Source organism: Trifolium pratense, linkage group LG2 (genome assembly GCF_020283565.1).
Source record: "Trifolium pratense cultivar HEN17-A07 linkage group LG2, ARS_RC_1.1, whole genome shotgun sequence".
In the NCBI taxonomy this organism is placed as follows: Eukaryota; Viridiplantae; Streptophyta; class Magnoliopsida; order Fabales; family Fabaceae; genus Trifolium; species Trifolium pratense.
Window position 1 is genome coordinate 47453393 of NC_060060.1, and position 11835 is coordinate 47465227.

The 11835-nt window shown below is 33.9% G+C and overlaps 1 protein-coding gene across 1 annotated transcript; it reads right to left on the reverse strand.

Moving 5' to 3' along the window:
* Positions 1–510: 510 nt before the first annotated feature.
* LOC123905957 (membrane steroid-binding protein 1-like) lies at positions 511–5355 on the reverse strand. The gene is made up of 2 exons (XM_045955763.1): positions 4795–5355; positions 511–1155 (listed from the first exon to the last, which is right to left on the reverse strand). The coding sequence occupies exons 1-2, from the start codon at positions 5106–5108 to the stop codon at positions 759–761; spliced, it is 711 nt and encodes a 236-aa protein (XP_045811719.1). The 5' UTR covers positions 5109–5355; the 3' UTR covers positions 511–758.
* Between the last annotated feature and the right edge of the window lie 6480 nt (positions 5356–11835).

Consider the following 11835-nt stretch of genomic DNA (forward strand, 5'->3'; position numbering starts at 1 on the left):
CCAAAGATTGTGGGGTCTCTTTGTGTTTACAAGATTAGGAGGTGGACCTCGATTAGACTGTGTTTGATTTGGTTGTTATTTTCGGATATATACAACGCCTCTCTTATGTAGTTTCTTTTTCACCGGTCTTTATTCGTCTTGAACAGAGACCTGGTTAATAATATATTTGTTATTCAAAAAAAAAAAAATCTACAAAGCCACACATCATCTTACAATATCGGTTCCCAAATCACATGAGTTGTGTAAAAATTCATGGTATCAAAATATAAAAACAATCAAGTGATTCCAAGAAAAATGAAGAGCAATAATACAATATTCAATGATTAGAAAAGATCATCTATAGACCAAATGCATTCAATAGTTGGCTTAAAACAATTCTTGACCAACTTTTACTTACCTCATGGTTGAACTCTGAATTACTGAGGCATCATTCTCCTGTAAAAAAACAGAGGCTTAATACAAAAATTAAATAAATATTTGGCTTCGTAAAAATGATCACAAAATGTTCACTTGCATGTAATCTCTTAAGTAACATATATCTTGTAGAATAGAATACAAGAGGAAGTTCAAATCCAAAAGAGCTTAACTTAAACACTACAAATTCTTTTCTTTAATAAAACTAAACATTTTAAGCCAAGTTCAAGTGCAAAAGGGTTGGCCTATATGTTAAATACACACTCACAAAGGATCAATCTCTATTAGAAGCTCCTATGTATTTGTTTCCATTATTTGAGTAGAATTATTATTAAACCTACTTATTATTCCTCTTTATTATCTGCATTGACATTTGAAGGAGTTTCATCGGTTATAACAGCTGCAGTTTCTGAAGGTGTGTTTTCATGAGGCTTAGAGGCTTCAGCAGCATCATGGTTGTTTTCATGAGGAATGGAAGCGTCAACATCACGAGAAGTTGATTCTGAAGGCTCTCCTGTGGATTCTGGTTCAGTTACCGGATCCGTCTTTTTGATAGTTCCGACCTTAACATACTTTCCCATAAACTTGTATTCCCAATCTTGTAAAGCCTCAAGCTCAAATGGGCCAAGACCAGATATGTCTCCGGTTAGATCTTTCTCTTCGAACGACATCTTTGCTAAGGCTCGGCTAGCATCCTTACCAGCGAATAAAGCGTAAGGTCCACCGGGTCCATAAAACATCCTGATAAAGACACATTACAGAAACATTGGAAAACAGAAACAGAAAACCATATATCAATTTCCTTTTGCAAAAATACTTACTTCAAGGCATTCGAAAGTATAAATTTGAGGCATTCGAAAGTATAGATCAAAAAGAAAAATGAATAAAAAAATACGTTGTGATGATTTTTCTAATAGGGGATAGTTGATATTTTATACTTTCCTAAGATTTAAAAGAGTTTTATCATGTAGAATATACATTTCAAGCTTAGTCATGCATCATGCATGCATCATGTCCTAATTGCAACTTCATTCAATATTCAATATTGTTGGATATTCCGCCTTCATTGCGGTCCACCCCAATCTGCCTAATTGCGGCATTTGGGTTGCCTTCATTGCAGCCTCCAACACCTTCATTGTGTTGGGTGTGAAGGGGTGGATTTAGTCCCACATTGCTAAGAGATATGGCCTGTGTGGTGTTTATAAGCAAGTGGCAGCCCTCACCTTACAAGCCGGTTTTGTAAGGATGAGTTAGGCCCAATATAAAATCTGAGATGGTATCAGAGCCTATCCTAGATCTATTGCTGGGCTTCCCGCATCGTCCACGCTTCAGGCCCATTGGGCCTGAGCGTGAGGGGGTGTGTTGGATATTCCGCCTTCATTGCGGTCCGCCCCCATCCGCCTAATTGCGGCGTTTGGGTTGCCTTCATTGCAGCCTCCAACACCTTCATTGTGTTGGGTGTGAAGGGGTGGATTTAGTCCCACATTGCAAAGAGATATGGCCTGTGTAGTGTTTATATAGCTTTGGCAACCCTCACCTTACAAGCCGGTTTTGTGAGGATGAGTTAGTGTGGGCCCAATATAAAATCTGACATGGTATCAGAGCCTATCCTAGATCTATTGCTGGGCTTCCCGCATCGTCCACGCTTCAGGCCCATTGGGCCTGAGCGTGAGGGGGTGTGTTGGATATTCCGCCTTCATTGCGGTCCGCCCCCATCCGCCTAATTGCGGCGTTTGGGTTGCCTTCATTGCAGCCTCCAACACCTTCATTGTGTTGGGTGTGAAGGGGTGGATTTAGTCCCACATTGCAAAGAGATATGGCCTGTGTAGTGTTTATATAGCTTTGGCAACCCTCACCTTACAAGCCGGTTTTGTGAGGATGAGTTAGGCCCAATATAAAATTTGAGATGGTATCAGAGCCTATCCTAGATCTATTGTTGGGCTTCCCGCATCGTCCACGCTTCAGGCCCATTGGGCCTGAGCGTGAGGGGGTGTGTTGGATATTCCGCCTTCATTGCGGTCCACCCCAATCTGCCTAATTGCGGCATTTGGGTTGCCTTCATTGCAGCCTCCAACACCTTCATTGTGTTGGGTGTGAAGGGGTGGATTTAGTCCCACATTGCTAAGAGATATGGCCTGTGTGGTGTTTATAAGCAAGTGGCAGCCCTCACCTTACAAGCCGGTTTTGTAAGGATGAGTTAGGCCCAATATAAAATCTGAGAAATATTTAACAAATGGTAAAAAGTAAGGAGGCGGAGGTCAATACTTTCTTAAAGGAGGCCAAGGTTTATCAAGTTTGCGTGTGTTTAGGTTTTAATAAAACCACAATGTCACCATGCATCTAGAAATCACGGTGAACAAGACATTGAGATGCAAGAATGAAAAAGGAAACGTCGAACCAAACTTAGGCTATATTTAGTAAATTTTCATATCAAAACACTTCCACTAAGAAACACTACATTAACAAACAACACACACCTAGTTACCTACACATCGACAAACAACACATACCTGAGTCTTGCCAATCTACATAAAAAATTAAGATGTACCTACTTTCCCCTACTTGTTATACACACCTGTTCCTTGTATAAGCAACATACATAACATGTACTAAAGAAAAATTATAAGAAAACCTTAGCTTATTGAACAACTTAGTCTTGGATGATAAGTGGAAATTTAGAAACTTCAAGTTCATAGTCTTACCAAAACAGGCCTAATTTTAAACTAAGTGGCCTCGTTATAAACTAGGTTGACTTTCACAAATAGTTACCAAGCAAATCTACTCTGATCTCGTGTTGGATAAATTTTTAACATGAATTTTTGGTATGTTAGAATAGATACCACAATCCTAAAGCCCAGAAATCACATTCAATTTGTTCTAATTATGATTTCGTGAAATGTTTTGATTAAAATTTGATTTCACATCCAACCCTTAGTTTGACTAGAACTGACTGTCTAAAAGTAATTTTTGTGTTAGGCCGAAAAATTTAACATTTAGTATCAAATCAAAGGCTTGAGCTAAAAGAAGTAAAAGTTGTATTACAAATTGAGAATTGAATCAATTCATGGTTGGTTTACAATCTATTATCTATGCTACAAGCTTCTTTGACTTGTTCAAGGTTAGAACCACAAAATTTGAAGTTAAAGTCACTTAACGCTTGGCATGTTTTGAATATCAAGTTTCTTATTATTAAAAGGTAGAAGAAAATAAAATGAAGTGTTGAAAATAATTTTGAATAGGCATTCTTTTCCACCTTAACCACTTTCTACCTACTCAAAATGAGGCTAGGTACAGCAGAAGTGTGGACCAAACATTGAAAAATGAAAGATTAAAATAAATTAAAATAAATGACTAAATAACAAATTGGACCCCAACATAAACCTATTTGATTTTTAAGAAATGAAATTGGTCTTTAAAAATGTTAAATTTGGATCAAATTAGTCCATAATAGGACTAAAATATCCTTAAAACTTGTCCTTAAAATGAGTAATTTAACTCTTATTTGCTATTTTCAAGGATCAAAATGATATTTTTTATTCGAGACTAAAAAGTCTTCATATTTTTTGTTGGGGCAAATTTAAGTATTTACTCTTCAAAACTTGACAAAATATCAGGATACAACATTGCCAAACTCTAAACACAATGATAGGATCTTGAGGATAAGAAAACACACCCACCAATTTCAGTCTTCCAATCATCAAAACTATTTATAATGATAAAACTATAAGAGGGGGATATCAAAATTTGAGAACAAGCAGATCCCAAACACATTAATTTTGATGTGTTTGATGTCATATCACTCAAATTCAGCTTTTGAATCCAAATTGATTTTTTCACTCAAATTTATTCATTAGCTCACTTTTAAGTGAATGTATCCATACATAAACCACTTCACAATCAACTAACTTTAACAAAAATCAATGTATTCAAAATCGATGCTTGTAACTGGACAACCAAACCCACTAAATATGAAAAAAACAAACTCAAAAATCATAAAATTTTGAGTATCAACTCTAAGAACTACAAGGATTCACACCAGAAACCAAAACCAAAGCTAAGACCTCTAAAGATTAAAATAAAAATTCAAAATCGGATAAATTTTTAACATTCAATCAACTCAAATCCACAAAAGGGCACAACAACAAATAAATAAGACAATTCACAAAATAGCACAACAAAATCATAAATAAACACAGAAACAAAACACAGACAAACTATACAACAAAATATAACCTCAAACATAAATTTCAGCCGAAAACAAAAAATACCCAGAATAGCAAAAAGCTTCTATTGACCAAACAAAACAAAACCCAGAATCCAAAATCACAAAAAACAAAAAGGGCAAAAAAAAAAAACGTTTTTTTCCCTTTAAAACCATACCTGCTTTGTGAAACATCATAGATCTGACCCTTAATAGCCATAAGAAGTGGCTTTTCAGGGTTATTACCATCATAATCCTTAAGTTCTTCTTCAGTAACTTCACCGATCTGAACAGGTGGTTTAAGAGGTTCCATTTCAGCATCAAGGTTTCTTGAACTTCCATGGCTTTGGTGTGTGTCTGAGGAACCAAAGAGACTTGTGATGATGTAGTAAAGGGTGAAGAGAATTACTAGGACAGTGAAAAAGGTTGTTGGAGAAAGACCAGTGTAAACAACTATGGCTTCTTTGAGGGTTGACCATAGTTGAAGAGCCATGTTTTTTGGGTTTGGTTGTGGTGTTGTGGAGATAGAAAGTGTAGAGAGAGAAAGATTGCATACTAGTTATTCATCGTTCATACATATATGTCACTTTAAAAAATCTGTAACATAATTTCTGTAATATAATTTTACAACTTTGAAAAATTATGTAACATAATTTTGTAACTTTTTGCAACAAAAAAAAATGATTATGCAACTATTCACTTTTTTTTTTTATGATTCATGATTGTTTTTTCATCAACTTGTTAATTTTTTTTTTCCAACGTTTATTCATCTTCTTTTGATTGAGTTTTACTTTTTTTTGTTTAATATCCATTTATTTGATATTCATGATTGTTTGATTTTCTTAAGGAATGATTCTTTTTCATTGATTGATTCATTATTATTTTAGAAAATATTTATATTGAATTTATTGAGTCATTTAAATCTTAAAAGTCTATAAAGTAATTTGAAATCTCAAAAGTCTGTGCTATAAAGTCTCACAAACTCCTATGTTAAGAATCTTGATTGTAAAAAGACTTTCAAAAAAGTCTTCTAAAATCCCATAAAATCAATACAATCCCATAAAGTCATTTAAAATCTTCAAGATTTTTTTTGCTAAAATTGTCTTGTGAAATCTTAATCCAATACACCCCCTTAGTTTTTCACCATTTTCTAACATCTAAAACTCCACAATAATATTGTGTCAAAAAAAAAAAAAAAAACTCCACAATAATATTTTTATATTGTAAACAAATTAGTTGTGGGTAAAAATATGAGTTTAATTTTTTGTAGAAATAATTTTTAGTTAGATTTTACTTATTTTATGATTGAATTTAAGATTATCGAAGTCCTTTTTTCCTAAAAACAAGTTAATACAAAAAAATATATAATTGTCCTTTTATAATAAATAACTTGGGACTAATTTGTGCATAATATGAAAATGTCAACGATTAAGTTGAGGGATTTAATTTAAATACACCGACAGTCAATCAATACCAACCATATTTTTTGTCACATCACCCCACTTCACCCCACTTTCTTGATATGACATGGCAAAATGGTGGTTGTTTATTGGACGATCGTGTAAAACTATTCGCGGAAGCTTGAAGCTTGTGATGTTTTTCATGTTGAAAGTGACTCTAAAGTTATGATTGATATGGTGACAAAGAAAACTAAATTCAACGGAAACATACCCTCCTTAGTGCATCGTATTAGATAACTCCTGAAGTTGAATTGACAAGTTCATTTGTTTCACACTTGGCGTGAAGGAAACCAAAGCGTCGATTGGTTAGCTAATTTCAGCTCAGCTACTCTCTAAGTTCTTTCAATGATCATTTTCTCGAGTCTCCACCTACGGAGTTTCAGAGTCTTCTTTTTGACGATATCTCTGAGGCTTGCATGCCTAGGAATGTCCGTCTAACTTTGTAGTTTCGTTTCTTTTGGGCTTTGACCCTCTTTTATACAAAAAAATTAAAAAAAAAAATTGACTAAGTAAATCTCTAATCTCTAATTAATTTAATAGAAGAAACTTAAATGATACCCTTTTCTCTCTTTTTAAGTGTTACTCCCTTCGATTTCAACTATTAGGAAAAATTTATTTTTCAGATTCATTGAATAATTAATGAATTTGGTCTATAATGTAGACCATCAATGAATATGAAAAGTTGGTTTTAGAAAAATAAATTTTCATATTCATTGATGGTCTATACTATGGACCAAATTCATTGAATTGTGAACCTTTTAAAAATTTAACTTACAACTAGATTTTGGTTCACTCATCACTTGATTTTGGTTTAAGTTAAATTTTTAAAAGGTTCACAATTCAAACATTCCTTTCTTATAAAATTTTTTTGCTACTTCAATAGGTATCAAAGTTCTGCCTGGTTTGAACATTTAACAAGTACGTGCTAGAGGAATAAATTCATACATCTTACTTGGTATTGTAATCAGGTTGATTATACATAATGATTTAAGCCCTTTTAGGTTTAGAAGACAAATGCACTCTGAAAAAGGGTGGAATGAATTAACCGGCCAATTAGATGGAGAACCAGTATAAAAAACCAATTGGACATCACAACAAAGCTCCATAACGAAGCCTATTTCTAACATAATAACACCATTGTGGAAGACTCAATTTAAAGTCAGCTCAGGAGAGTAGCCTAAAAACATGCTTATCGCAAGTTACGGAAGCCAACCTTTTACAGTCTGCAATTAGAACAGATATCCTTCCCTTGATTATTTGATTAGGAGAATGAGCCCTCATTTACACAGCTGAGTATAGAGAATTGCCTGATGTAAAAACACCAATATTGAAATTGAAATATTCCGTGACTACATTTAAATGATAATGTCTTAGGACCTCTAACAATGCTTAGGCACCAAAAACAAATATAGTTTCCAACCCAAACCAATTCAGACAAGGCTTTATGAGGTTCAACCAAGGCACAACACAATTAAATTCAACACGGGGAATAGACAAGGCGCTCGAAGCTCAACCTATAAAAAACACAGCGGCTATAGTACAAAAAATTAAAGCCTTAAGGCCCACACCCCGAGCTTGAATTAATCCGAGCAACACAAATACACATCCAAATCCATCCCCACATCAATCAAATTTATTCCATAGCAAAATCACTGGGACCTGAACATTTGCCAACCTGCAAAACAAACCTCTACAAGTTTTCTGCAACTCCAAACATCCAATCAAGTTTATTTTGAGGAATCCTTTAAAAAAAAGTTAAAAGGCAGTATTTCTAAATCATCATTGGTTTTGCTTATTGTTGAACTAGTGATATTAAAATACACAATCATGCTCTCAGCATGGAGCTTCGTCGCACGGACCAAGTGTTCATGTTGACTGGTCAAATCAGCACTCTAATATTAGACCCAAGTGTCGCCCATGACAACATTGACTCAGCGTTCTTGTCAACGGTTCATAACAATACTCTAAAATCGTAGCCAAGTGTCGTTGATGACAAAAGGATCTGGATCGTCTCATGTTTGTTGTCTGTTGTCGTTTGTCCTGCGCCAATATCGGCTGTTGGATTCACCTCAGTTTGTTCTCTCTCTTCTAACATTATTTTTAATTTTCCTTTTCAATTTTATCCCATCCATTAAATAGGCGCATGAGAGATGGCAGGATAAATATCGCAGTAAATGATCCAATTCCATGACAAAAAGTTGACTTTAATACAAATATTTGAGACACCTTAGATATTTTTTCGTCATTGTAACTGGAAATTCACCGCGAGATAAATAAATGAGAATCTTGAATATTCTATCTACTTTTACAATACTCTAGGGGTTCACGGTATAGTTTAAATACTCTAGGGGTTCACACTTGGTTAGTTTCGTTTTGATTTCAAAGAAAAAATTACTTGATGCCAAATACTAAAATTACATGTTGTTGGTTTGATTTTAACAAAATTTTATGAACTTTGAAAAATTAAATGAATTTGAACTGTTAATTTTGATCGTAGGGTCATGAGTTAACCCTCTCATCTCTCACCATAAGTTATTCCACTCACTTGATATGCCTATATATATATATATATATATATATATATATATATATATATATATATATATATATATATATATATAATGACATCAACTAGTTTGACACCAAATGTTACACATCTCAATAACATTTTAACCGATATGAATTTTATAAAATTCACCGTTGGATTGAAATTTTATATCATATAGATCATGTTCCTGCTAAGGAACTAGGGGGTTGATTCAGTGATGAATAACTGAATAGGTATATTACCCTGGCTAATATCAATTTGGAACGTATATCTTCTTAATGAGGGGGTGAAGTATTTATAAGCTTCAGAGGTAATTGTTTTTGCCTTTGGAGACCCTATTTCCCACGTTCCATGATTACGGAGTAGTGGGGATCGTGAGTCTTCAGAGGTAACTGTTTTTGCGGTTTGGATCGTGGGCGAGAAGGATGTGTTGCAGGTGAATTGAGGCCCTCAGGCGAATTGGGCATATTCGGCTCTTGGGCCTAATATGATAATGAGCCTAACTGTATAAGGGCTCTTATTTGGTCGCCCGATCCACAGCCCCCAAGCACGAGGCTCAAGGATTAAGGCAAGGTGCTGATATGGTCCGTTAATGTTCGTTGGGCTTAACCTCTTTTACCCGGTCCAGATCATTTGTGTAAAATTTCAGGCAAATCCAAAATCATTTGATATGCTATTGCGACACATAAAGATTAACGGCATATAAAAAAAGATGCAAACCGTTAATTTTGATGTATTTCAATAACATATCAAATGATTTTGGATTTGTCTGAAGTTTTACATAAATGATCTATATGATATAAACTTTCAATCCAACGGTGGATTTTATAAAATTCATATCGGTTAAAATGTTATTGAGATGTGTAACATTTGGTGTCAAACTAGTTGGTGTCATTTGATCATGACCCTATATATATATATATTAAGTGAGTGACATGACTTAAAATTAATGCACAGGGTCGGTCCCGAGTATTTGGAGGTCCTGTTTGAAAATTAAAAATAGATCTTTAATATAAAATACAATTTTTTTTTTAAAAGTTATTCTCTATTTGAATCGTAAATAACATAAAAAATAGTCATCATAGTAAATAACATCTAAAAGCGACATATTTTAATCAATAACATTAAAATACATCTTCAATTTAATATCATTATCAACTTACGGTTCCTTCGGGAAAAAAAACTTTCTTGAAATGTTAGTTTCGTTTTTTACAATCAACCGCAAGTTACTTATAAAATTAAGAGTGTGTCTATTAATTTTTTTTAGTACTAAAATATGTTTAGTAATAACAAAGTCTTTATTTTTTTTTTACATATATAAATTTTTTAATAGACCGATATAAACAATTTGAGGCCCCTAAATGTTTGAGGCCCTGTGCGGTGGCTCACCTTGAACACCCACAGGGCCGGCCCTGTTAATGCATCAAAATTATCGTTAAGTATCCGTCATTGATATTATTTATCGGGATCAAAATTATTGGTGTAATTTGATCATTTCCCCATGTGTGTGTGTGTCTATATATATATATGCATTAAAAAAATGATAAAAGTAACATATTTTACTTGCAAACATAAAGCAAAAGCTTTGAAAATACATTCTCATAACATCTTCAACTAAGTATCACATAAAGTGGCAATCAACATTATTTTTGTCTTCATTTAAAAATAACATTATTTTGCTAGCAAATCACATTAGCCATACATCGTAGGTTGGGCAAGGTGAAGGTGAACCGAGGGTTTTATTATTAGATGAAATGGGTGATTCATAAGGAGAACTAGACGATTCAGAAGGTGAATTGGTGATTCAAGAGGCGAACTTTGTCAGTCAAGAGGTGAACTAGAGGATTTCGGGGGTGAGGGGGGTGAGATGGGTGATACAAAAGGTGGACTAAGCGGGGGAGTTAAAGGTGGACTAAGCGGGGGAATTAAAGGCGGACTTGGTGTCAAAGGCCATCCAGGTGAACTAGGCGGGTTAGGAGTTAAAGGTGTACCTGGTGTCCAAGGCCATCCAGGCGTACCTGGTGTCCAAGGCCATCCAGGTATGATTGGAACACCTGGAATCATTGGTATGCCCGGAATGTTTGGGAATGGGCATGGAAAACCAGGTATAAAACAATCAGTACGTACACCGTCTCCATTATTTTGCTTTGTAGCAACCTTAACTGCAAACAAAAAAATCATAAACAACTCAAATTACATATCTTCCATCAAATTTATCTTTAAAATAGTAGTAATTCATGAATAATGAACACAATCTTCACAATTGTTTTTAGTCACAATTTACATATAATCCATATCCAATGTGTAGGTGCGTGATATGATCACAAATTGCAAATAAAATGTCGATATGAGTAGATTTTGTAGCTACAACTTTATTTTAAATTATTATCCATGCAAATAAAACAAAATGAAAACCAACTCTTTTTAGAGATTGGGAAAATCTTACCCAATTTTCTAGCTTCCACCATAGAAGAGATCAAAACAACCATGACCAAGAGGCCTCGGATAAGCAAGGATAGTTTAGAAAACATCTTTTTGAAGTAAATTAAATTTATAAAAACTAAATGTTTGCTGGTAAAAATTTGAGGCAAAAGAAACTATATATAGTCGACGGGGAGGGATCAAATTACACCGGTGCAACATTTGAGTAATGTTACACCGCTCAATAACGCTTCAACGAATACAAATTTTACAAAATTCACCGTTGGATTGAAAGTTTATATCATTTAGATCATCCATGTTCAATTTTACAAAAATCTAAAATCATTTGATATGTTATTGAGACCGATCAAGATTAACGCTTTATGTGTTTTTATTGAATACCGTTAAGCTTGATCAATCTCAATAACACATCAAATGATTTTAGATTTTTATATAATTGAACATGAATGATCTATATGATATAAACATTCAATCCAACGGTGGATTTTGTAAAATTCGTATTCGTTGAAGCGTTATTGAGCGGTGTAACATTACTCAAATGTTACACCGGTGTAATTTGATCCCTCCCCATAGTCGACATCTCCGTTAAAATTTGAATAAGCAAATTAAATTTGGTCATATCGTAGATTTGTAAATTAATTAATTTTTTTTTGGTAGAGATTTGTAAATTAATTTTCTATTATAGTAAAACATTATTGGTAAGTTATAATTTTATTTTATATCTATGAGCATAAACGGTAAGATATTAAAATAATTTTATTCTTTACAAA